The 26,256-nt window shown below is 58.9% G+C and overlaps 2 protein-coding genes across 4 annotated transcripts in view; one reads left to right on the forward strand and one right to left on the reverse strand.

The window, feature by feature from the left end:
* Positions 1-302: 302 nt before the first annotated feature.
* Positions 303-2,500, reverse strand: LOC309609083 (uncharacterized protein). Of its 3 annotated transcripts, none has more exons than XR_014233251.1 (2): positions 1,205-1,686; positions 303-851 (listed from the first exon to the last, which is right to left on the reverse strand). XR_014233251.1 is itself a non-coding variant. In XM_082350017.1 (2 exons), the coding sequence occupies exons 1-2, from the start codon at positions 2,250-2,252 to the stop codon at positions 674-676; spliced, it is 726 nt and encodes a 241-aa protein (XP_082206143.1). In that variant the 5' UTR covers positions 2,253-2,500; the 3' UTR covers positions 303-673. The 3 variants fall into 3 exon arrangements, 1 of the variants encoding a protein (XP_082206143.1); XR_014233252.1 differs by having other exon boundaries at positions 1,042-1,686; XM_082350017.1 differs by lacking the exon at positions 1,205-1,686 and adding an exon at positions 1,705-2,500.
* A 6,417-nt stretch (positions 2,501-8,917) lies between these two features.
* The window catches only part of LOC309609082 (uncharacterized protein), a 33,370-nt gene continuing 16,031 nt past the window's right edge, over positions 8,918-26,256 (forward strand). Inside the window, exons 1-3 of the mRNA XM_082350016.1 lie at positions 8,918-10,773; positions 11,664-16,137; positions 23,246-23,432. Of these exons, the coding sequence (XP_082206142.1) occupies positions 15,651-16,137; positions 23,246-23,432 (674 nt within the window). The 5' untranslated portion in view covers positions 8,918-10,773; positions 11,664-15,650. The remainder of the gene's footprint in view (positions 10,774-11,663; positions 16,138-23,245; positions 23,433-26,256) is intronic.

Raw genomic sequence — 26,256 nt, forward strand, 5'->3', positions numbered from 1 at the left:
GTAAGATTCTAACACACAGGAAAGTAATTTTGGAAGATTTCTTAATGGATCCTGTTTTTTCCCCCTCCCCAAATCGTATGTCATACGGTGGTGGCAGTGATGTGTGTGTGTGTCTAGCACAATTTAAGGCCAAGGTCATGGGGGTCTAGAGAGCCTCCAGGGTGGGTCAGTGGGCAACAGAGGCCCTGGCCGAGCTGCTCCAGCTGCCCCAGCCCAGCCTCGCCCCATGGCCAGTGCCCCTGCCTGGGCCATCCAATCCAAGGTGGAATGAAGTTTCCTGGGAAGCAGGGCACACGAGGAACTTTTGAATTTACCAATGGCATAAAAAGTATATATATTTTTATGACAACGGGCAAGTTTCAATTGGTTGACAGAAATGGCGAGATGTGACGTCAAGGGACACTGGTTAGAATGCCAAGGCCGGCTGGGGGGGGGGCGGGGAGACAGGCACAGAGAGACACTGGGATGGGGCCCAGGAGGCCTTCTTTCTCTCGGGCCCCTGTCGCGGGCATCCGGGGACAACCAGGTCCATCTGGCTCCGAGAGAGGGCATGCCCAGGCAGGGGGATGGGGTCCGAGCACAGCGACCCCGTGTCGGCGTCCCCAAGCGCCAGAAACCACTCAGGCGCTCCTGCGGAGCAGGCAGAAAAAGCAGCTGCGGCCTTCTTGTCATTCTAACCAGTGTCCGGACCCTGGAGCCCGGCTGGTCGCGACCGCGGGAGAGGGCGCGGGAAGGAACCGCGCGGCCCGTGGGCAGCAGTGTCGTCGTCCGGCTCCAAGATAGCAAAGCTGCGGCCTAGAACTTCTCCCCGCAGCTCCTGCGCCCTGGGCCGGGGGAGCAGGAAGTTGTTTCTGCGGGGAAGGAAGAGAGCGAGGTTGGAGCCGGGCAGCAGCTCCGGGCACGGTGCCCCCGCCCATCCCATGCCTCCCCGGGCACCGTGAAGGCCCCCCCTCCACCAGGCACCTTGCGCCCCCCCCCAATCTCTGGGCACAGTGCGCTGCCCCCTCCACTTCACAGGATCCTCTGCACCCCGCCTCCCACCCCACTGGGCACCGCGGCCCTCCCGCAGCCGGGCGGGCAGTGTTGGGACGAGCCGCCGCGGGGTCCTCCTGGTGCGCGCCCTGCCCCGGGGGAAGCCCGCTGCCACCGTCGACCCCAAGCCCTGCCCCGGAGCCTCGTCTAGAACTCCACGGCGAACACTAGCCTCGCAGGGATGAGCCCGGAGACCTGGCCGCACTCCGCGGCGCGCACGGGGCTGCGGTCAGGCCAGGGGCCGTGGGTTCGCCCCGGGTCCCCAAGCCGGGCCCGAGCGTGCGCGCGCGCGCCCCGCTGCCCGCAATCATGGCAGCCGGCGCCTCGGAGCGCAGCCGCCGAGCGCGCTCCGGCAGCCGCCTCGGTGCCAGGGCGGCGGGGGCGGGCCGCGGCCGGGGCGTGCGGGCCGCCGGGCGCGAAGCAGAAGGCTGATGAGTCCCCGCGGCACGGTGCCCCCTACCCCGCGGGGGCAGGCGGCCGGGACCGCGCGGGAGGGGAGCCCCTGGGGCGGCGTGCCCGCGGGGGCGCGCACGCGGGGCTGCGGGCCCAGGCGCGGGGCCCGGGCGGCGAATCCGCTGCTCGCGCCGCCCGCCCCGCCCGCGCGCGCCGGCCCCGGGAGGAGGGTGCGCGGCGGAGGGGGGGAGTCGGGGAGGGGCCGCGCCCGGTCCTCACCCGCAGCGGGCACGGCCGGGGGCCCCGGGCGGCCTTGTTGGTATTCCGGGCACAGCCGAAGCCCTGACCTCCCCGCGGAACAGGGGCGCCCGGGAGCGCGTCACGGCCGCTGCCCCCGGGCGGTCTCCCCGGGCTGCGGGGCCGTAGGCGCCTTGCTCCCCCCCAACCCGTCCCCTCCTCTCCAGGTCCCCCGTACCCCCTCCCCCGCCCTGATCCGGCGGCGAAGGGGTGGGCAGGGAAACGCGCTCTCTGGGACAGGTGCCAACTCCGAGACAAAAGACATAAAATAGGCGGCAACGGGGGAAGCGCGGCCGGCGCGCTCGGGCGGGGACGGAGGCGCCGCGGGGGCCGCATCCTCGGTGCCGACCCGGGAAAGTTTGGGAAGTCGCCGCGGCGGCTTCGCAGCGGCGGGGGACACACGGGCCGGGCCGCCCTCCGCGCCGCGCTCGCCCTCTCTGCGCCGCTGCTGAATAATTCATGGCGCGGCCGCCGGCCATTAGCATGCACCGGGCGCGCGGCGCGTCTGTGCCCAGCCGCCGCCGCCGCATTCGGCGCCCCGGCCGCACTAGACGAGCGGCCGCGCGGAGGCTGGGCCCGCGTTGTCCCCGCGCTCGCCCGCCGGCCCGCCGGCCCGGCGGCTTTCATTGTGCCCCGGGCCCGCGCCGCCCGGCCGTCCGGTGACCGTCCGCACCCCGCAGCGCGCCCGACGGCCCGGCGCTGGAAGTTCGGGCCCGCGGAGCCCGGCCGCCCGCCCCGGGATGCACGTGAACTTGGAGAAAGTCGCGGGGCGCGCCGGCGCGGACCTCCGCTGCAGGGCGTGGGCGCCCCCGGCCCCGCGCGCTTTCGTTTTCGTCCGGGACAAAGGTCCCTCGCGGCGCAGGTCGCGGACGTGGAGATCGTGTCCTGCGGGCCACTCTGCGGGGAGGTCCGGTCGTTCAACACAGGGAAGCCGGAGCCAGGAGAAGTGGAGCAGCGCGGTCCGAGGCGCGGTGCGGGACCAGGGGAGTGGGGCCTGGCCGTGCGCTTCGCCCGCGCCGTCCCGGAGCTGTCCCACCCTGCCAAGAGTTGTGGGAGATGACACCGCTTTGCTCTCTGCCTTTTCGCCGCGTGAAGGAGAGAATCACTTGGAACCCACGACTCAGACCGATGGCCGAGGGCCTGTGCAGCCGTGGGCACGATAGCGCAGCGCCGGCTGCGTCCGGGCGCGTCCCTCCGGCAAGGGCAGAGCGCCCCTGTCTCGATTGGGTTCACTCTCGATTCTTGAGGCCGGTAAGTGCATTTCTCACTTTCGCTACTTAGTGGATATTTAAATATTAATGAAGGGATTTCTAAGAAGAGCTCTTCTGTAGGTCAGGCCTTCCACAGACCAGGGGACCCGGGAAGGAGGTTGTTCTTGAACCTGAAGCCGCACCAGCTTGCAAGAACTCCATGGCCGTCATTAAAATTCTGGAACTTGGAATTTGTGAAATACAGCTTCTGATCTCAGGTGTGTGCAGGCCATTTGCCAGAGAGAATTTTGTTGAACACATAAAATACCGTTAGCAGGCATCTTACATAGAATAGAAGGAAAAGAGAACACATCTGTTTTTAGATTAGATGTGTTCGGAAGGGTTACTTGGAAGCTACAGTCCAGCAGTGCTTCTTATTTTTTTCTGCTGGTCAGGCATTTATGGAGAGCTGGCTTAGGGCGGCCCTCGGTCAAGCACTGGCCGATTGGGCCGGTGGAGTGAAAGCCCTGTGCGTGGAAGCTGCTGTTTATGGTGGCATAAAACGAAAAACAACTCATAACTTTTCATAATAAATCCCCCTTTATAGGTGGGTCACACACGGGCCCAGCCGGCAGCCCTGGGGAATTTGTGGGGAGCAAGAAAGGGGGTGGAGGAATGCACATTTGCCGTAATTACAGGGTTTTAAGGTAACACTGAAATTAATTTCTTCCAAGTTGGGCTTCAGAGGCCAAGGCAGTCTCTGCAGGCCAGCACTATGTTCATTTTATTTTAGTTTGTTGGTTCTAGCTATTCGGGATTTTCAAATGCTTGTTTGTACTTGCGTGTACCTATCCTGTTAAAATGAAACCTGTAACTGGGGGGGATTAACCCGGTTTTTAATATGATCATATCGCAGGTGTGATTTCCCCTTTACTCTCCCCCATCTTATTGATGTGGTTTGGACAACCTTGCTGGGTGCCTTGACCACAAAATAATGGGGAGGGGGGCCTGTTTCCATAACACCCCGGAGTGTGAGCTGGCACTCGGAGGCCGTGTTTCCGGGAACGTGGACAGAGGCCTGAGTAGCCCAGGCTTGCCTCATGCCTCCCTCTCCCCGGGCTTTCTGGTTTCCAGATCTGAGGGGAGAACCCAGAGGGACAAGGAGACCACTTCAATAAGGTCTTGCCCACCTGGCAGCGAGGCTGAAAGTTTGCTTCGTACTGTAGAACTATCCTCGCCATCTTTTTTTGCTAGGCCATCCTCTGCTCCCTCGGTCCCCTGTTTTACATTTGTATTTATGACTTTATCAGAGGCAGTTAGCAGACATGAAACCCGGGGGTGGGACACTGGGGAGTGATCTCAGAAACCGGGGCGCAGCTGCGGAAGGCATGCCAGTTCGGCCGGGAGCTGCTGCTTGCCGTGGCATTGGCGGTGACGGGTTAGTAATTACGGAAAGCCCAGCTTCTGTCGGGGCCTTGCCTGTAAAATGCGGGAGACGTTTTCCCAGGTCCACAGATGACCCGTAACGTAGCACACGATGGGCAGGGATGGTGTGGCGTTCTGCAGACTGTTGGGCATCCCCCAGGATTAAAACAGACCCCGAAACAAGGGACATTGGTTGCTCCCTCTCCTCGGGCCTACGGGCCGGACGCCGGGAGCAGGGAAAGGCCTGAGCATCGAGGAGCCACCCCCAGGGCCACTCAGTGGGGGATTGCTCTTCGTCACAGCTCCAGAGACCCATCGCCTGCCCCATGTGTGCCCCGGGCAAAGGGAATGTGGCGGGGCTGAGAGTCCACTGCCAACATCGGGGCCTGCCCCGGCACCAAGACATCCTGTCCTGCCTTTGTCCTTGTCCTTAGAGCCAGCCCAGTTCCACTGGAGACTCCCGGTGGAGACCCGGGTCCCGCCAGGGGCTTCTTACTATGTTGGGATGTCTCACCCGGATCAAAATGTATTTTTGAGGACGAGGACACAAGACGAGGTTCTGAAAATGAAACTGGCGCCTGTCTGGTTTTTATCACTCTGGATTTAAGGGAAAGAATGTGCTAAGCAGGGGACAGGGTCTTACGGACCGTGGCGGGCTGGCGGGAGGATGGCCCTCGTGTTCTTGTTTTTGTTTTTAACCAGGGCCGGGCCCGGCGTGGCCCCTGGCCTGCACTGGGGCCTTGCCGTGCCCTGCCTCTGGCCACTTGAGGCCCCCGATTCTGGCCTGGGCGTCTCCAGGGTGTGGGTGAAGCTGGCCGCCCAGGTCTCACACGCCGCCTGAACAGGTGCAGACAACATCTTGCTTGGCTCCGCGGAAACAGCAGGGAGCTTTGCGGCAGGGCTGCTTTCGGGTCCCTGTGGTCACCGTGGCTGACGCCGTGCACGGGTCTCACTTGCTCCCATCCTCGCCCCGGCGTGGACGAGGCCTGACCGGAAGGCAGCCCGTGGGGCCCAGGGAGGGGCCAGAGGGCTTTGCCCACCCTGACGGGCACCCTGCCTGGGTGGGTGCTCCTTGGTGTCCGGGGAAACCGACATGTGCCCCAAGTGAGGGACGGTGCTCAGGAAGGGAAGGAGGCCCCAGAGGCCGGGCAGGAAAACATCTTAAAAGCATCACACCTGGCTGTTGTTGGGCTGGGAGGGTGTATCTGCATGTCTGGGGAGAAGAGAGAATGCCCTTGCAGAAATCCCATGAAGGGGGGGTGTCCTAGCTCACGTCCAGGCTGCTCCCATCCGGCCCCCACCCCTGGCTCACCATGGGACCCTGGGCAAGTGGCATCATGTCCTGGGACTGCACCCCAAGCTCTAGAGCAAGAATAAGAATCCCAACCTCAGAGGGTCATTCGGAAGGTTCAGACAACATTATTTCCGCAAACCACGGTTCCTGGCACGTGGCAGGGACGCCATAAATGGCTGTCGTAATTGTTTTCGTTGTAAGTAGTAATCGCCATTTTTATTGCTAGTTATTATTATATTTTTGAGTTTCTAAGAAGCAGGGAACCTAGTTTTGGTTTCATTAGAAAGGACACCTGAGAGTTTACCATCCCCACCCGCCAGGTGGTAGCGAAAGTGAACCTTGATATTTTCAACGTAGACTGTCAGGAACTTGCAAAGCCAGGGCTTCCCTTATCACAGGGACTTGGCTTAGGGACGTGCTTACGGAGGAGGTGCCCCTTCCTCGGCACCTAGGAAGTCGAGACCTCCCCAATGATGGCACCCGAGGAGCCCACCTGGGCGCTGGCCCCAGGGGGCTGACCAGGGAAAGACAAGGGCAAGACATCCTGACTCAGGGGTCCAGAGTGGCCCACCCCAGCCGCCAGCCTCCTTGCGGGCAATGCAGGTAGCAGTTGGATGGGAGGGTTTAACCACTCTGACGAGCTAATTGTTCTTTGGCCCCATACAAGCGAACGTTTACCAAAACGCTTGCTTTGGGAGAATTTTATCTCTTAGCTGATCATCCAGGAAGACCCAGCAAGATTGCCCTTTCTCAAAACATCTTGTTGGAACAAGAAAGAACCCCAGATGGCACCAGCCATGCTTTCTGATGTTATGGACCCGAGGAGGGAGAAAAAGCAACAATTGTCTCCGGGCAAAGACAATGGACCTTTTATATGAAATATTTATTTTCAGGGCTGACCAGTGTCCCGTTGGCTGGGCCAGTGGAGTGCCAGTGTCTGAGCATCACAGGTCCTGAGAACTCAGTCAGGGATGAGATTTACAGAAAAGGAAAAAAAGAAAGTCCCCTGACCTGTGGTTCTTGGGAAATTTCAGTGGGAATGTCTGGCTTTTTTTTTTTTTTTTTTTTTAATCGAGTGGAGTTTAAACTTTCACAAGTTTATTTTTTCTTCCTCTGTGATTTCTTCTGCAAGGCCACAGGGGCATGTTGGCAAGCATTGGAAAGGTAGCCAGGTTTTGGATTGTGGGCTGGATGAAGCCTCCCTCGGGCCAGGCCTGTCGGCCTTTGTCTGCTGGGAGGTCGCAGAATGGAAGTGAGACAAACTCACTTTGTCTGAGTTTAAGAAGAGGAAGGGTCTGTCCCCAGGGGGTGGGGGGAAAGCCACCAAGAGCAATTTTGGACAATATTTGTGATTCTCTGGTGTCCTTCACTCCTCCCCTAATCCCGTTCTCCGATGAACTTGGGATCTGGCCTGACTTGGGGAAGCCACACATGGTCTCTCAAACACCCTTCCGGCTGGACAAGCCTGGCGGCCCAGAGTTGTGCCGGATGGACATTTTCTGAAGAAATAGAAGGAACAGGATTTTTCTCTGAGGCCTACTCAGGAGCCAGCTCCATCTTCCCTGCTCTGTGGCTGCCGGTGGGCTGGAGCTGCCGACCCTGGTTCCTGCTCAAGGTCCAGCTTCAGTGCAGCCAGGAAGGCGCCCTGGGAAGCAAGGCCTGGATCCCAGGCTCACGTTAGGGACTCCGGGAGGAACAGATCAGGCTGGGGCACGTGATGGAAACATCGGAGAATCAGTCTTCCTGCCGTTGGGAAGGCCGTGGTGGACAATCGGCCGAGACCCCCCCCCCCCACCAGCTTAGGGGGTCCTCAGACTGGTAGGTGGAGGACAGAAGAGGGAGTGGCCCCGATCAGGGTGGACGAAGAGGGACCCCTCCCTGTCAGGCTTCCCCTTTACCCCAAAGACTTTGTTGGCAGATTATAATATCTGGCTTCAAAAGTGAGGTTTTGTTTTTAAAATTGCTGTTGCATCTTTAAAAAAAAAAAAACCCTGGAACCTCTTAGCTGTGGTCTGTTTCACCTTCTGCATTAACCCAAAAAAAAAAAAAATGCTATGAAGAGAGTTTTCTTTGGGGGGTAACCGTAACAGTCTCTGAGGCCACGAGTAGAGCTGGTAAAATTGAAATGGAAAAGACTGAAATCTCCTGACATGAGGCAGAACAACCCTAAAACACAAGCTTTTATTTACTGGGTTTTTTGTTTGTTTGTTTGTTTTAATGGAGAGGGGTTTGAAAGTAAAATGCTGCAAAGTCTCACTGTGAAATTTTGGACGGGAAACTTGTTTCAGTCCGATTCAGGACTCTTGCCTTTAGGGATGGCTCAGAATCCGTGTGGATGGATAAATGGGGCACCTCTGCAAACGGCCGGCCAGGCCCACTGTTGAATCAGTGGCTAAGAGGTTTTCTGAGTAGATATATGACCCCAGAGGTGATGGTTATTGCTAAATGAGCCTGGCAGTTGTGGTGAGAAAATGTGTGCATGGGATATACAAAGTAAAGGCCAAATTTTCTTTTTCTGTTTTTGGAGTAATAGAATTTCCCCTTAAGATGAAAAAAAAAGAATGTTGTCCCTGTTGCCCCGGTTTCTAAAGGCAGGGCTGGGTTTTTCTGTGAATCGCCCTTCCTTTAATTCTAGGATTTCAGATGGTTACGAAGAGCATTTAGCTGAAATATTTACCTGCTGATTTGGGGCTCTTAAATCTAGATTCGTCTTTCATGTGTTTAAGAGCGATATTTACATTCAAATCAGCCTTTTATAATTACATTTTAAATTATAATGAAATGATGGAGCCGGGGCTTCAGTCTTCCATATGTTTTAACAGTAAGAGACGCTCTGGTGGGTTGCATATCACATCACCAGCCCTGGGCTCCGAGCGGGCGTGAGCAGGCACCGGACACGCAGGTGCTGGCCTGCAGGGCCACATGTGTGTCCTGAGCATGTCAGGGTCCATGCATGTCACCTGCGGAGCCCTCCCCGCCCTGCCAGGAGGAGAAGGGCTTGTGGATGGGGATTCTGGCCCCGGCACTGTGGCGTGACTGCCAAACCTCACAGCATGCAGTTGCATCCGAGAAGGGCCTGGTTTGGGCCTGGCTGCCCACCCGCCCTGGCTGATGTCTTGTGTCCCGGACCCCACGCTGGCCCGCAGGCCTTGGGGCGGAGGCCTTTATCTCCTGGGCAGCCAGCTGGGCACAGCAGCGGCCACTTCTGGTCGTGGTGATTGTGTGTGTGTGTGTGTGTGTGTAGTGTGTGTGTGTGTGTGTGTGTGTAGTGTGTGTGTGTGTGTCGGGGAGGCCGGGTGAGGGATGGTGCCCACCTCCTCCTCTCAGGGCGGCCCCCAAACGGCCCCGCAGTTTTCAGTGGCTTTCCCCACGGAGCATGGGGGACCCTCTCCTCCCGGGGCCGGGCTGTTGGCAGCCGTGCCAAGCCGTTCCTGGAATGGAATTCCCAGCGTTCCTGGTCGGGCGCGTGGCATCGGAATCCTACCTGCTTTGTCTCTGGCATCAGCTGGTGAGCTAGTCACGTGGCCGTGTGCGTGAGACCAGAGCCCGAAGATCAGAGGGCTCCTCCCGGCCTCTTCCTTCTCGCTCCCCCCCACCCCCGGGCCTTGTGCTTTGGGCACGGCCGTCTCTGCACAGGCATAAAGCAGTATTAAAATAAAACGTACTCCGGGCAGCCGGGGCGCGGGGGGAGCTCCCAGCCACAGAAAGGCCCGTAAGCCGGGGAGCAACCCAGGGCCCACGAGCGAACTCCGGCCTCGGCGGCCCAGCCTCGGTCCCTCCACGCGGTCCCCTCCACCCCCAGAGCTGGCCCTGCCTGCCCGGGGACCCTGCCCACACTGGCAGCCTTGTGGCTCGCCCTGCACAGGGACAGCCTGGCGGTCATCGCCTCAGCTCCTGGCCACAGAAAGGGCCGATGGAGAGACCTGGGCGGCCTGGCCAAGCGGCCACGGCCCGTGCCTGCAGGAGAGGGCCGCCGGGTCCGAGAAATCTCCAAGTGAGAGAGCCCATGTTAGACGCTCAAGCCCACTGACCCAGGCCAGGCACGGGTCACCTTTCCTCGCTGTGGTGGAGGATTTGCCTCGGTGAAACTGGTGGATTTGTGACGGTCTGAATAGGGTGTGGTGATGGGCCTGGAGCCCGACCCTGGGCCCCTCGCCGCGGCCTGGCTGTGTGCATTTTTCATTGTGTCGTCACAGCAGCCCTGAGTGGCTGGAGCTGAGACCCCTGTCCCGCGTACTGTTGGGGAAACTGAGGCCGGGAGAGGTGGCGTGGCTTGCCCGGGGTTAGGTGGCCAGTTGGACCCAAGGCTGGGTTCAAGCCGGTGGTCCGGCTCTCAGCCTGACGGCATAACCTCCCAGGGCCTCGGCTAGAGTGGGCTCGCTCCAGGGGATCCCGGAGACCAGAGCCGGGGCGCTGGCTGCCGCCTGCCCCTCGGCCGGGCCCGGCGTGGGAACAATGTGGCCTCTATCCCCGGAGCAGCCCGGCCAGGCAGGCGCCTCGCAACATGGCGCCCAGGGCCGCGCCGCCTGTCCACGGGGAGGGCTGGCGCCCGGGCCCGGCCCGGCTCCCGGCGTCCTCCTCGGGCCGGCCGCTGAGTGGCCAGACGCTCCTGCTGCCCCCTCCCTCTCCCGCTTGGCCAGCCGCCCCCCCCCCCCTTCCCCCGGTGGTGGGTTTGGGGGTCCGGCCCACCCGCCTCTGCCACGTCTGCCATCCTCCCGGCACCCATGAGCATCTTTCAAAAATTCCCGGTGGGCGGGGCTGAGCCGTAGCGGCCGCCTCTGGCCCCCCCTCCCCGGGCAGCCAGTGCCAGATGAGAGCAGGAGACAAAAGTAGCATTTTCCTCGTCCTCCTGGGCTGGCAGCGGGGCCTCCCCAGCACCACTTGGCTCCTGGCAGCCCTGCCTCTGGGTGCCGGGGTGGCCGAGGCCCAGGCCGCGCCGGCCAGGGCCGAGGAACCGATGGACGATGGTGGCCGGAGACCAGGCGCCTGAGGGCCTGTTGGACGGGGGCTGGCACCTGGGCACGGCCTGCTGGCCAGCGGCCCCTGCCCTCCCCTGCTTGCCGCGGTGACCAGCCGGCCGGGTGAGGGACACCGTTTTCACTTCCTTGCTTTTGAGACGCTCCTCATCCTCCTGCACCTCGGGTAAGTCTCCTTCTTCCCTTCTCTCGTGCTGGAGATAAGCCGAGGGCTCTGCCATCTTGTGCTCGGTGCCTGTTACGTTTCCTTCCCTCTAATTGGTTATCCGAAATTCAAAATTCTATTTCAGACCGCCCCCAGCCCCCCACATCTTCAGTGAAGTGAGCCCTTCCAAAAACTGCAGGGAAAATGCAGCAGCCAAACCCATTTATTTTTAAGGTCCAAAGCTATAGGCTTTAGAAATCACAATAAAAATGAATGTTTGTTATTTCACAGTAGCTGCATGTTCAATTATAATCTGAACAAATGTTTCAGGAGGCATTAATAGGCACGGCCTACTCTCTCGTGCTCAGTTATGTCGGTTTTTTGGGGGGAGGTCTTATTATTATTATCATCATCATTATTATGATTTTAATTTTTGGCGACGCCAGGAGTGGCAGAGGGAAAAACACCAGAAACATCCATGCTCCTCCCAGCAAACTCCTCGGCAGGCAGGGCCAGGCTGGCACACGGGAGGGTGGATTCTGCTTTGAGAAACAGAGGCCCTTTCATTTTGTCCGGCATCTTTAATGCTGCCATGTCCACAGTTGAGCGATCCAGTTTCTTTCTCCCTTTTATTTTATTTTATTTTTTGGGAGGGGGGGAGAAAAGGAAGCTCTTTTCGGCTCTCAGCTTAGTGTGGGGAAAATCTTTTAGGTTGTTTTGGGCTTTGTATTTTAAGCACTTATTTAAGCCCGGGGGTTCCAGCTAACATTGCTGTGCCGGTTCCTAACCCCCCTGCCCACAGACGGCTTATGGGGCGCACATGGGCACGTCCACCAGACCAACCCTCGGGGGCCCTGAGTGGTCCCAGGGCCTGCCTGTGCCCTGATCTCATCCTGGTTTCGCATTTGCAGAGCTGTGGCCCAAGACATCCTGACCATCCAGGGCCTGAACCGTGGCCAGCGGGGCAGGGAGTAGAGTCCCTTGAAGACCTTTGGGTCCCTGGGCCACGCCACCGCTGCCGTCCGGGAGCTGGGTTCCGTGGCTGCCTGAGTTTCTCTGTTGGTCCCAGAACCTTTGCGTTTAAAAGGTGGGCTTTGCAGGGTTCGGCTCCGAGCTCACCTCCACCCTCTGGCAGGCTGACAAAAGCACCGCAGACACGGCCCGGTTTCCCCACGTTTGAGGGTAGCAGCCAGGGTCTTGATTTATGGAAAATGGAAAATCAGGCCCCGAAAGTTCTAAATTGCAACTAAGAGGAGAATTCCCACGTGAATACGTTTTTGTTTTCCTGATTCGGAGGCATTGGGGTCCTGTTTGTGCAGGCCTGAGCAGCTGGCTGGAGCAGACACCACCAAATATTGAAACTGAGCTCAGCGCACACGAGGAGTATCTGCGGCTGCTTTTGTTCTTAGATTCGACAGCAGTCGATCCTGGAGGATTTGGGGCTGCAGAGACAGGCGTATAGAGCAGAGATAATTAAAACATTTTCATGATTATGACAGCCACATTCTGCTGCTGCAAGCTGGAAGATCACTCCACCCAAATATTTAGCAAGCACCAAATAAAACACTGGTGACAAAATAAAAGTAATAGAAAAAAAACAGAGTGTAATAAATTCTAAAGGCAAAAGAGTCAACAGGATAGGGAGGTTGGTGGGGGGGAGAGGGGAGGAAGGTTCATCATTTTTAAAGAATTTATACTTTTAATAGCTGCCCACTCATTTTTAAAATTTTTATTATAATAAAATTATAGTTTTATTATAATTAATGTAGGTGAATAGGTCTTTAATCCTAAATCCTGAAATGATAGGCAGATTTCCTGAGCATTAACTCATCTTATTTTTGGAAAAGGTAGGGGCAAGCAGCATAAAATCAATTAATTTCCATAAATGAGCATTTTCATTCTAAATTAGTATTTTCCACCGAGATTATGTTCATCTAATGGTTTTAATGTATATGGATAACACATTTTCCAGCATACACCTTATATAGTTGAGATAGTTATATGTGATCAATTATCATCTTAGTTTTTTAACTCTGGTAATAATACTTTACCTCCCCCAAATCAGTAAAATTCCACAGAATCTTTTTTTTTTTTTTTTTAAATCAGGCAAAAATATCAGCATTCTCCATGGCACCCAGTACTCCTCAGCAGTATTTTTTTTTTTTTAAGAAAGTACCACACATAGCAGTTTTCACATCATCGCTTCTATATAAATTCCACTATAGACTGAAATTATACATTCTCACAGCACAGATGGGCTGGTCTGTCATTATGACTGCCGGGTCCTTGTTGGAACACACAGCATATTTCAATTGTGGAGTCGACAATTTCGAAGAACTGAGGTCAAAATAAACAAGTTGCATTTGTGTTTAAAAGCAGTCTTATTAAATGATCTTCTGATCCCCTGAAAAATTTGATAGCAGAGCAACCATCACCTTTATTAAAGTTTAATTTAAAATTTGGTCTTCATCTGCATCTTTGTAAGACTCCAAATGCCCTATGGCAAAGGACCTTAAATGTTTTAATTAATTACCAATTTTTATCTTTTTTGCATCATGAACAGCCTAACACTAGATTTATATTAAAAAATTATGGGGTTTGGGACTTCTGATTTTAATATCTTCATAATCTCTGTAGAAGAGACATTAAACCTTTTGTTCTATGTACTTTCATGAAATTATTTTGAGAAGCTTCTGAAAAATCAGATGATAAATATCTTGCACGGTCTCAAGGTACATTTAAGTCCAAACTAAAAAAAAAAAAAAAAATTCAACAGGTAAACTACAAACACTAGCTATAAACTTAAAAAAAATTATCTCGCAAGATAACAAAATGCAGAATTTATTGGTCCATATCAACACACGTGAGGGCAGAGCAGTTTTACAGCCACAATAATTTGCAAATGATGGTAACTGTTTATTTTGTGAATTTGCTCACGTTGTGAGGTAATCGGTTCTGAGGGTTCTTTTTCCGCCCCCTCCCTGTCTTGAAATGGTCACTTCTGCGTGTCTAAATTCTGGATTCAGGCTCTGCAGCTCTCAGCCTCCAAGGCTCTTCCTGGCCAGGAGCAGCTCGCCCAAGTGTCTGCCGTGCTGAATGAGAGAAGGGTGCTTCCCTCTGCTGTGTCCTGAATGCGCCCGACGCCCTTCCAATTGTGGAACTTCCAAAGTAGAAGTGCTTTGTTGCGGCTTGTTTATTTTAAGGAATGTACCTGTTGGCGGAGATGTTGGGGAATAATAGGAAAAGTGAAATGTTGATGAAATTTGCCAGAGCCGTTTGGGAGCTGCTCTCTGTAGCCGCTGTGCTCTCGGATTTTTTAACCATTTCATCCTTTCTGATGTTGGTCTTTGACTCTTGTCTCTGAATCAGAAATGTGTTTATTATCAGCCCCGTGAATGTGGCACTGCTCTGGGGCTCTCAAAGATGAGGCACAGTGAAGGATCCCAGCCTTCCCGGGTCAGAGCCTCAGAGCGATGGCGTCATAGTAACGACAGTGGTGGTGGCAGTGGTAGTCATGACAATACTCCACCGTGTGCTTCGCACCATGCCAGGCTTCTTCGTGTTTGGAAAAGAAGGGTGGGTGGAGGAAAGCATGAGCTCCAGAACTCATGGCTGGGGTTCAAGCTGAGTCATTTTTAGTTGCTGGCTGTGCTGATCAAGGGTGAGCCATTTCACCCCTCTGTGCCTCAGTTTTCTCATCTGTAAAACGGGGACAGCAAGTGCCCCCCACCTCACAGTAACACACATAAAACGCTTGACGCGACACTTATTTCATAGAGAGCACCCCATAAATCCTGTTCATCCTCGATTTATTTCTGAGTTTCAGAAATGCCCGCAAGGTGGGGGTCATCATCGCCATTCCTCCAGGGGAGGCACTGAGCCTTAGAGGGTCAACCAGCTGATGATGGTTGGGATGGATTCGAGCCGCCCTCCAAAGCCTGTGTGCCTTGTGCATTAAGTGATAGTGTGGACACGCATGTCTACGCGGCAGCCCGACGTGGATGGCGTGCCTTTGCCAGTATGTGTGCACCTTGACGGTACTGTAACACGTGTGCATACACACGGGTGTCCTGTGCTCCCTGGGCCACCCTGAAGATGCCTGGCCGGGCGTTCCACTGCCCGCTGGATGGGCCGGTCTCCCAGCGCTGGGTGGATAGGCACCCAGGTGCATGAAGCTGGGCCGGCTGCACTCTGGGCCTCGGCCAGGCACCCTCGTTCTCCTCGGAGAGGCAGGCCATTCCGGATGCCGGCCATTTGCAGACCCGGAGGACTGGCATCGGGCCTCCAGCCCAGGAGAGGAAATGGCGGCGGGGCAGGCCCAGGACGGGATCGGGGAAGGCGGCCGAGGGCGGGAGCGGCCGGAAGGCCTGGGGTGGGCGCGTCATCGTGCCGGCACCCTCCTCCGGTGGCAGAGCCAGCCTTCCGCGCAGGTCTGCATGTGTGTGCGCATGTGTGTGCACATGTGTGTGCCTGTGTGCGCGTGCGCCTGCGTGCCAGGCTCGGGCCCCTGAGCCGCACATCCGGGAGCCTGAGCGCGCCGTTTCCCCCACCCCAGGAACACGGCGGGGACTGGGCGCGGGGTTTGATGAGACGGCGTGAGCCCCCAGCCCACCTTTGGGCAAACAAGGCCTCGATAAGGATGGTTCTTACTGCCGGGCCTTGACGCTTCATCTTTAAAGTGGGGCGACAGCGTCGGCCTCGGGGCGCGGTCACACGCGGCAAGTGGGAGCCTGTCTGGAGGCCGGGCGGCTGGCCTGTTTCGTCCTTCGCTGTGGCCTCGAGGGAAGAGCCCGGAGGCCTGGGCGCCCAGGTGAGCTGCCTGCCCCTCTCGGCCTCGGTTTCCCCGCCCGTGAGGCAGAGGTTAAGTCCTACCCACAGGCTTCTTGTGGAGGAAAACGATGTCACCTGCCATTGACGGGAGCAGGTTTGTGGGGCCCGGGAAGAGGGTCCTGCCTCGGGTTCCTGTGACTCTCGGGGGACTCGATGGGAGGCAGAAGCTGGACCCCCAACCCCAGAAGGGAGCCGGGGTGGCTCCGGGGGTCCTGGCTGCTGCAGCGTGTGTGCAGGAACCTCTGGCCCAGTTTCCTGGGCGCCGGCCCTGCCCCGGGATTCCTGCGGTGGGTGTGCCCGCGCTTCCGGCCGCCGTGGGTGGAGGGATCCTGGGGGCAGGCGGCCAGTTCCCGCCGTCCCGCCCGCCAGAGCCTCCAACTTGTGCTGCTTCCTTCAACTCGATGGGACGAGGGGTCCCACCTGAGCCCGCCGCGCCGGGTCCAGGCCAGCAGCCCCCCACCGTGGCGGCCGAGGCCTCCAGCGGCTGCGTGGGGGACTCGGGGTGTGGAGAGGGTGCCCTCCGGCCGGCGCCTTTGTCACCGCGAACGCGCAGTAGTAAGTCGCCAGCACTTCCGAGGCTCTCGGCACCGGGTGGGTGGGTGTGCCTCGAGGGTCTCAGCTTCGGGCCTGGTGCTCCTGCCCGGCCCGTGACCAATGCCAGCGGGAGGCCCAGGGAAACAACTTCCAGGTGGTGACTCCTGGGCCCGGCAGCGTGGCAGGCCACCACGGCCCCCAGCCTCGGCGGTGCCACGAGGGACAGGCGTGTCCTGCAGTCCGTGTCCAGCTGCCAGGGGAGGGGTGAGTGAGACCGGCTGGGGCAGGACCAGTGGGGGGACCCGAGTGGCAGAAATCCCCTGCCTTGGCCCACTGGAGAGGGGCGGGGGCCGCACTTGTCTCCCCCGTGGGAGGCCAGCCGATGTCCGATGTTGCAAACAGGACTCAGCTCTCTGGGGTTGGGGGGAGCTCACCTTCATTGACCTACTAAGTGCCAGGCCCAGGGCTGAGTACTTTTTTCTGTTTTAATTTTTTCTTTATTTTTTGTCCACACCATGTGGCCTGCGGGATCTTAGCTCCCCGACCAGGGATCGAATCCGTGCCCCCTGCAGTGGAAGCACGGAGTCCTAACCACTGGACTACCAGGGAAGTCCCCAGGGCCAAGTACTTTAATCAACTCTTTTTAAACATCCATTTTTAAATTTAATCTGCCCAGTTCCATTTTGTTTCAACATCCAATCAGAGCCAGCATGTGCCAGCGCTGTTCTGGTGCTGGAATAGGGCACAAACAAGACACCCGTGTGGAAGGTGGGTGTTAACGGTTCTCTCTCTGAGAAAACCAAGGCTCAGAGAGGCCAAGGAATGTCGCCAGAGTCACACAGCTAGCAGGTGACACAGCCTGCACCCAAACCCAGGTCCGTGACTGCAGGACCCACACTCTCCCCGCCGGCCGGGGAACAGCGCGCACAGGGTCCCTCTCACAAATGCTGACCTCGGCACGTTCTCCCCACATCACCATCACCAGGAGGACCTGCCCTTTGGCGTGGAGTTCTGCCCCAAGGGAGAACCAGGATTTGCCTCCATCCATCCCCCCCTGAGGAACCATACACTGTGGTGGTTCTGGGGGCCCCCAGGACCCGTCTCTGCCTGGGTTGCTGTTTCTCTAGGATCTCGGGCCTGCCGGTTGGGCTGACGAAGCCCCCTAGCGCCCTGCTGGGCAAGGCTCCAGGCCTTTGTGCTCAGAGTGCTGGCCGGGCGAGGACAGCGCGCAGTGTGGCAGCAGGCGATGGCAAGGAGGGAGCCGTGGGTCATCCTTCCTCTCAGTGTTCCTACGGCCCAGGGTGGGAAAGTGTACGAGGTTGTAGGCCCAGGTGATCTCCGAAGCTCTACAGAGAGTTTAGCACTCAGACACCAGGAGTCAAACCTTTGGGAGATGCTGTAGAAACCCAAAACAGGCAAGACCATTTTGCACGCTTGAGCATTCTCAAAACGGTCCTTTCTGCTCTGTGCCAAATCCAGACCCTTCCGTTGTACGGGGAGCCTGCTGTGTAGACCAGGAGCCCAGGGGTTTTCTCAGGTTTTTCTCCTTGGGGCTTGTTGCAGGCACCATTCAACGTCTGAAGGACCCTGACCTCTGTCCTGTGGAGACGCACTCACCTTATCTTGGGGTCCGTGGACCGGCCGGGAGTTGGGTGTCATCGGCACCTGCTGAGTTCTGCTCCATGGCCGCGTCCCAGGGTGAGGGGGCTCCCACAGGTGAGGGCAGACCAGAGGTGTCGGGGTGCCGTGTGCAGGACAGGATAAGCTCTTGTGAAAGCGGCTTTCTGCTGGCGAACAGGCGCCCCGTCATGTGTTAAGAGACCCCGCTGTCGGTCCCCGTCTGCCCGGCCCCCTGTGTGGTACTCTGTCCCTGATCCTGCAGCTTCCTTGCATAGCAGGGTGGCCCAGCGCCCACTTGATTCTCCAGGGCACCTCTCAGAGAGGGTAGGGAGCCAGCTCTGGGCGGCCCCGGCTTGGGGTGCGGGAGGGGACTGGCGCCACCGTCCAGGGGCCAGATGGGGCAGACCTTGTGGCGCGCCGGGCCCCCAGCTGGAGGGCTAGAGCCGTGAGGGCTAGGGTCTGTCCCCAGCTCCCAGGCGCGGGGGGCGTCACTCAGCAAACATGGGCGCCCTCCAGGAGGCCCAGGCCCAGGCTGAGATGGTACAGGTGGAGAACAGAAAGTTAGTCTGGAGCAGCCAGTGCGAGTGCCCAAGGAATCCGGGAGGCCCCCAGGAGGTGGCAGACCCACGGCCCCAGGCTTGTTAGCGAATCCAGCCCCGGGCCTGCCACGTCCCAGGGCCGTGCTGCCAGGCGCCGCCCCTCCCACCGCCCCACGCCAGCCCTGCACAGGCCACATCTGCTGCAGCAGCCCTGCCAGGGCTCCGCCTCCATCCCCATGGAAACCACGGGGACTGGGGGTCCTGCTGCATTTGGCCCGCTGACTGGTTTCCATTAGAGGCAGCCTGCTTTCCTTGAGACTTGCCCCTGAAGTTCAGGGCTCCTCCCAGGGGTTTCTTCCTGCATTTACTGAGCGCCGGCCTCTCCTGTGCCAGGGCACCCAGTGGTCTAGGCCTGCCCATCCTGGCTGACATCCCTCAGTGGGGTGAGTGCCCAGAGTCCCACCCAGGGCCGTGGCTGCTCTTGATCTTAACAGGCTACAGGCTCAGACCTCGTCTCTTCTCACCCAGGACCACCAGCTGCTGAGGTGCGCACGCTGGACCTGAGTCAGGGGCCCCGGTCTCCCGTCCCAGCTGTGCCATAGAGTCACTAGGGGACCTTGAATGGGCCCCTTCCCCTCTCCTGGCCTCAGTTTACCCCTCTGTAAAATGAGAGGGTTGAAGTGTTTCTCCAGTTCCTTACAACGCCACAAAAGAAGGAGAAAGAAAATGAAGCTGCAGCAACGCCAGCTCTTCTGGAGTCTCAGTTCAGGGATTTTTGTTTTCAAAGAGGGATTTTTTTTTTTTTAAAGGAAGGAGCCATGGAATTTGACCGGAGATCAAATTTGAGAGGCCAACAGCCAGCCAGATCCCGCGGACCCACAGTGGGGAAGGCCGGGCTTGGCTGTGGGCGGCTGTGCCCGCCAGGCTCCGCTTGGCATCTGTTGGGTGCCCAGTGACCTGGCTGTGAATGCAGTGAGCAGAGGCATGCACCGTGCCCCTGACGGAATCCAGAGGGCTCTGGAAAACTACCCGAGAGGTTTCCGGAGGTCAGAAATGTGGGCAGAAAATGAGATCCAGCTTTAAAAAAAAAAAAAAAACCCAGCTGGCTCATCGTCCAGGGAGACCGGGAGCCTGTGAGAGACCTGGGGGAGCGCCGACGCTCGGTTATCTTTGAAGAGCTCGCCCAGGGCTGATCCGTGGCAGCTGCTGCAGACCCAGCCCGACGCCCTGGTGGAGGTGCCGTCTTCCCCCACTCCTCCTTTCACAGGAGAAGACGGGTGACGCTAGGGGACATTTTTGCCCAACCTGCCCAGTGGGTGCTTTGGCTCCTCCCATGAGAACCGTCAGCTCCCACTTATTGTGAAATGTCACAGGTATCGTGGGGGCTGGCTTCTGCTGGGTCCCTGCAACTGCTGTACTGGGGACACTTTCCAGCTCATGACAAGGAGCAGAACCTCAGGGGCGACAGGCCTTCATAGCAGCAGGGAGTGGTTTGCTGGGTGGTTTGGGCAGATTGCTTTCCTCCCTGGGCCTCTGTTTTCTCATCTGTAAAATGGGGGTAGTGACACTGACCTGCCAGGATAGTGTGGAAGTTAGGTGAGACTTGGGGTCAAGGCTGGATACGTGGTAGGTGATGGTGTCAGACTGCACCCACCCCACATCCCCATCGTGAATGAAGCAGGCAGCACATCCCAGGATGCCGCAGACCCACGGCGGGGCTGACCCTCACCCGGCCCGTCTCCAGGGAAAGTGGGGACAGGCTGACATTTCTCAAGGTCACCTGGAACCCGCTGCTGGAAGGCCCTGGGTAGCCAGCACGATGGATGGTGCTTCCTCTTCCTCATCTGAGCCCAGGGAGCACGAACCTCCCTGCCGGACGCCGCCTGGGTTTGCTGACAGGTTGTGGTGGCAGGAGAAGCAGCCGACGGGCCCTGGGGACATCGTCACTGCAGCTCAAAGGGTAGGCTGGTAGCATCTTCCGTTTTCTGTCCTGGGCAGGAATGGAACTTTGTCCCGGGAGCCACTGCCTCTGTGCACCCCAGCCCGGCCTCCCCAGTAAAGTAGGCCGAGGGCGTGAGCTCGGAGAAGCAGCCTGCTGCGCTGGCTGAGGTTGATTTAGACACACAGGGAGACTGGGATAATGTAGGAAATGATGGAAATTTCCCCAGGGAAAGAAGGAAGCGAAGAAAGAGGAGCTTAAGTGCCCAGATAATTATAAAGCCTGGCATGGTGATTTATGGCGGGCAGGCGGGCTCCCCTGGCCGGCAGCGCTGCCCCCTCCCGTCTCAGCCCCTTGTGCCCAGAGACCAGCAGGCGCCTCCCAGCACCCAAATTTGGCCGTGTGTCACAGGGATGGAGCCCCTCGGTGTGCTGGGCCCTGACGTCAGTTATTGGAGCGACCTCATGGAACTCTTGATGTGCCCCCCACCTGGAAAGCTGAGATCTGGGAGGCTGAGCCCCTCACGCAGCTCTAAATGGTGGCGCCCAAGCCAGACTAGCCAGTGTCCTAAACCCCAGACCCTTCCCTCTGCCCACAGCTGCGTTTGGGGCCTCAGGCCGGCAGGGCCTGGGAGGCGGCCCATTAGAAAGGTGACAGGTCAAAGCAGGGTGGCAGCTATCACTGTCGGTGCCACAGGAGGGGGACAGCCAAGACCACAGAGTTGGGCAGAAGTAAGAAGGTGCGTTTCCTGGCTTGGATCTGGGGCCGCCCTGTAACTAGATGAGAGACTCCAGGCAGGCTGCCTGGACAGTGCACCATTTTGGGCCTGACCTTGGGTGGCTTCCAGTGGGGACTTTCCTCTGCTGTGACCACACCCATCCCCCCCCCCCTAAAATTCCCAGGGGATGTCCCCACAGCTGCTGACCTGCCCAATCATCCTCGACTCCCCTCCCTGCCACACCCAGACCGTCCCAAGTCCTTCCAGTTCTGCTGTCTTTCAGCATCTCCCCGACGCCCTCCTCCACCTGCCGGATGGTGCCCGTTGTCTTGCCCACGCTGGCATGTGCCATCACAATGCAGGCCTGTGCCCCATCTCCCATCCTGCAGGCTCCCCTCCAGCTCCTGGCTGCAGTCCAGCCTCCCCTTCATGGGACTCGAGAGGCCCCCAGCAACCTGCCCTCCCCCTTCCACGGGGCTATCCCCCACCTCTCCAGACTGTGGCACAGACTCACCTCCTCTTGGAAGCCCTCCCTGCTCTCCACGTGCCCACTGCCCTACAGACCCGTTGCCCTGGGAGACTGGGCGCCTTGAGAAGGACAGGCCAAAAGCACCAGCTCGGCACAGGGCAGGCTCTTGGGGAACATTTCATGAATGAACAAAACAGAATCCAGAGACTGAAACAGAAGAAGAGAAGGCTGTGCACCAACTCCCTGAGTTCTGCACTGCACGTAAGCCATCAAGCGCGCCACTGCGGCCAGCGGGTCAAGGCGCTCGGAGAAACAAGCGGACAGAGTTTACTTTTCCACCTCCACCAGATACATTCCCTTTTAGGTCAAATCCGGGGCTTGTGAAACCACACCTTGTCACAAACGGGTGTGATGGCGCCAGATGGACAGGCCCAAGCTCTGCACCCTTATGGCCGGGAGGGTGGACTGCGGGGTAACGCGGGGCTGAGGGGAACCACGCTGCTTCCTGGGGGTTCCAGCTGGGAAGACCAGCTGGTAGCGGTGCCCATGGGGCTTGTGGGCCTCTTCCCCGAAGATCACTGGGTATGAAAGGCAGGGGTCCGTCGGCCCATCAGATGTCATCGGTGGGTCTCAGCACATTCTGTTCAGTTAGAGTAGGTATTTCCAATTCACAGATCTCCTGCCTGGTCCTGCCCCTACGTTGTCACAGCTCACAGGGGTCCTCTTCCTCCAGGGGGTGATGACAAAGTGCGGGGCCCTCTCACCTCCCCGCCCCCGGTAGTGGCCGGTTCCTTCCAGGTCAGCCCTGGGCCTGCAGCCCCTGGGTGGGACCCGCTGCAGCCCTCGTCTTCCCGTCGGTCACCTCCACGGGTTGGTGGTGAACAAGCGTGTCGGTGCCCAGCACCCTCCCAGGGGCCTGGCATCTGTCCCGCTATGGAGGGTCGGGAGCAGCTTCCATTCAGCCCTTTTCAAAGTGTACCTTGGGGAGATCACGGCTGACCAGCGTGCAGGGGCCTCGGTAGCACCCGCAGCTCTGTCGTCGGCCCGCTGCGAGGTCTTGGACCAGTCCCTCCCCCGCCTTGGACCAGTCCCTCCCCCGCCGTGAGCCGGTTTCCCCACCTGCTGCACCGTCTCTTTGATCTCCACCTGTCACGTCGGGAGGGTCTCTGGAAGGTTCAGAGGGGCCAGGTTTGGGGTAGCTGCTTTGGGCGTGTGAAAGTGTTCCTGGGCTTTGAGTTGGGATCCTCCGCCTTGTGAGGAGGTCACCTGGTGGCAGGTTCTGTGGCCGTTCAGAAGGACACCCCGGGGTGGAAGTGCTTCCAGAAGGGCAGAGGCCCCTCCGGGAGGGAGCTTTGCTGTGTGTTGGGTTCCCAGAGAATGCAAAAAAATGTTTGCTGCCTCTTTCTCCTTTTTTCAGTTTTCCAGAATCATGTTTAATGAGCATCTATTCTTTTTGCAACAGGAAAACAAAATTTAAATTACAAAACTAACCACCTGGCCAGAGTGAAACTGACCCACCCAGATTCTCACTGCATGTTCTCCCCAAAAGAGAGACGTTACACAAGGCACAGGCCATCACAGTGGGGGCAGCACCGTCGTCCTGGTGCATTTTGTCCATTTAAAAGGAGTAGAGGCCACTTGGGGGGAGGTGGTGCTCTGACGCGGTGTGTCCCCCCCGAGAGGCGGCGGGGCTGCGGCTCTGAGGCAGAGCCTGTCCTTACGTCTGGACATCTGGACGCACATTAGGGATGTTCCGAGTCTGATGCCTGGAAACGAATCTGTAGGGAAAGCAGGCCTCTGTTTTGTCGTCACGCTAGAACCAGGCCATTATTTTGCCGTTCCAGACACCGTCCTCGTCCGTGACAGACCCCATGTAGCAGATGCACGTCTGGCAATGGCTGGCTTTTCCAGAACCGACTTGGAGGTTAGCCTGGTGTCGGCGGTTGCCTTTTGTGAGGACCTACTGTGTGTGCCGGCCAAGCTCTTGGGAATTCCGCGTTCATTCATTTGCTCTGATGTCAGCTTCAGGCGGTAGGTGTAAATGGCCCCTTTTTAAGATATGAAACTGAGGTTCAGAGAGGCCAGGTTCCTGAAGACCACACAGCCCGGAAGGTTCTCTGTGGCCTGTTTGGCTCTGGACCGCGGGCTCCTCCCCAGGGCTAGCAGGTCTGCCACTAGAGGCTGTGTCGACGTGAGCTCACCTGCACCCTGACTGCACTGCCTGCCCTGGTAGCCGTCGGCTCGCCAAGTCCCTACTGGAGCTATTTTGGCCCAAGTGAAGTGGCAGAGCTGGGGACCTACCCCTGGTTTGTGCATCTGGCAACTCAGGGAGGCTGGAGGACGTGGACCAGAGGCTCGCTGGCCGACTTCTGACTCCTCCTGACCTGTCTCGGGCCCCTCGGAGGGCTTGGGGGCCTGGCACAGCATCACCCAGGGCCAGGTCCCAGTGGTTCCCGCGGCATCTCTGCACGTACATTGAGGGGTGGTCTGTGCACGATTCGTTAGCAACTGGCGTTTGCAGGGAGGATGTTTCTCCTACGTGCAACCTCTGAGAGAGGCCAAGTTGAATGCTGAAGACCAGCGTGGACAAGGCAGGGCTGAGCCCTCTGGGGGTGCGGGTGGGCTGTGTGCCGTGGGCCTGGGCCCTGCAGCTTGGCTGACATCAGAGTTCCTGCTGGCGGCTCAGAGCCTCCTGCCCGAGGCCCGCCCTCAGCTGTGTCCACGCAGGCCCCAGCCCTGGCAAGTTGGCCAGCTGTCAGACAAGAGGCTGGGAGAAATGCCTCCAGGCACCAGAGTGCAATGACTTGTCTTCTGTCCTCGAAGTGCCCTGGGGGGTGGTCAGCAGTGGACGCAACCGTCTGCTGAGCCCCACTGCGCGTGGGCACGGCACGTGCCTCGTCTGTAATCATGCGTGTGAATCTGAGGAGGTGGCATCGCTGTCCCTTTATTACAGACGAGGAGACTGCGGCTCAGAGGGGTGAAGGGGCTTGTCCAGGGTCACAGGACAGAGCTGAGATGGGAACCCAGCGGCCTCCGGCCACGCTGTAGATGGACGCAGGAATGTTCCACAGGGCAGGGGCAAGGAGGGGCCGGGGTGAGGTGGGGATCAGCCTCCGGGGCATCCTGCTGGGCCCAGTGCCGGTGCCAACCTCAGTGGGCCAGAAACTTCCAGAGGACAGAACCGCCTCTGATCAAAGAACCGCCAGATGGCCCGGGCCAGCCGTGCCATCCAAGTGGCCACATTGTGGGGCACGGGCTCTGAGCAGTGCCGGCCCCTGGGTGATTCTGGGGCTGGGAGAAGGGAACGTTGTTATGAGCCAGCCTTGGGTTTGGGACTTTTATTCTTGTCACCTGTGATGTCACAGCCCTACGAGGTGGACAGGCTGCCCCACATCACAGGGTAGGAAACTGGGCCAGAGAGGGCGGTCCTGTGCCTGGAGCCACACAGCAAGCAGAGGCAGCGGGTCTGGCTGACTCCCGCTCACTCCCACTCCCCCACAACCTGCCTCATAGATCCTGGAACGTGGGGGGCTGCCGTTCGGGGTCCACTAGTGACCCTGAGACAGGCTGAGGCCCCTGGCCACCCTTCCAGCACACGATGCGGGCCGGCCCATCGAGAGAGGGCGGCCTTGGGAGGCTCAAGCCGCCCCTCGGTGGCGCGATGCACTCTCAGGAGAGCTTTAAAGGCTCCGAGGGCAGGTAATGCGCTATGTCTGACCGGAGAACGCAGGGACTGGGGGCAGGCAGGGGGCGAAGACCTCAGGCCGAGGGAGCTGGTGTTGCCCAGGTGCCTCTTTGTGCCAGGTGCCGGACCAGGGAGCCCAGAGGGCACTCAGCCTGGTGGTTCCGTGGCTGCTGTTGGGCAAGTGGGTGAAAGGATCCAGGGGCACTGCGTGTCCTGGAGGGAGGGCATCCTGTAAATGCTGCTGTGAGGTCAGACATGGGGGGTGCTCCCTGGCCCCAGAACGGTCCCGTGGCCGGCTGTCCCAGTGAGTTTTCCAGCCATGGCCACGTGTGGCTCCTGTGACTTTCAGGTATGCAGCCAGGGCCCCAGAGCCGCCCCTGCCCCTGCAGCCGGAGCTCCACTCACCCGTCAGGATAGAAACCCCATCCCCGCCGGGTGCGCGCAGCGGGCGTGGGGTGGCCGGCGGAGCGGCCGGCGTCCATCTCCCCTTGCTCTCCTCTGCTGAGCGTGGCCTTGTGCTGTTTCACCTCCCCCCGCTCCTGTGCCCTGGAAGTCTGATTTCTGACGCCAGCGTCAGCTAGAGGAATACTGACCTAGGCTATTTGCGAAAGGGGGGCCTCAGCGGCTGGGCCTGTGGGCGTTCAGCGTGCTGCCCAGTGGTGCCCCCCTTGAGTGCCAGCCGGGCTGTGCTCGCCGTCCAGAGGGAAGAGTGGGTGAGAGTGCCGTCGGCTCCCCTGTGCTTTTGGAGGGTCCCTGGTCTGTGGCCTCTCCTGGGTGGGCCCCAGAGCTGTTGCCCCGTCACCCAGGTGAGGGGCCGTCAGAGGGATCCTCACCGGGCAGCGGGGGTTTGTTCAGCCCATGCCACTGTTAGGAGAGACAGGGAGGGAGTCCAGCCGTCCAGGCGGGGCTGCGCAGCCTCAGGGCCGTCCCTTCTTGATGGGCCGGAGGGCGGGGGGTAGGTGCTCCCCCCTGATATAACAGGACGGTGATGTGCTCACCAGAAGCCCGTGCAGGCTCCGTGCGGTGGTGGCAGCCAGGCCTGGGCTGACCTCCTGGCCCCCAGCTTCTCTCGGAACCTGCACAGCGCTCTGGACCGCAGACCTGGTGGTCCCCGTACTACAGTCGGGGAACCTGAGGCCGCGAGAGGCGCTGGGCAGCGTGTGAGGGGGA

This window comes from Balaenoptera borealis, assembly GCF_965194805.1.
Source record: "Balaenoptera borealis genome assembly, chromosome: 13".
NCBI classification, from domain to species: Eukaryota; Metazoa; Chordata; class Mammalia; order Artiodactyla; family Balaenopteridae; genus Balaenoptera; species Balaenoptera borealis.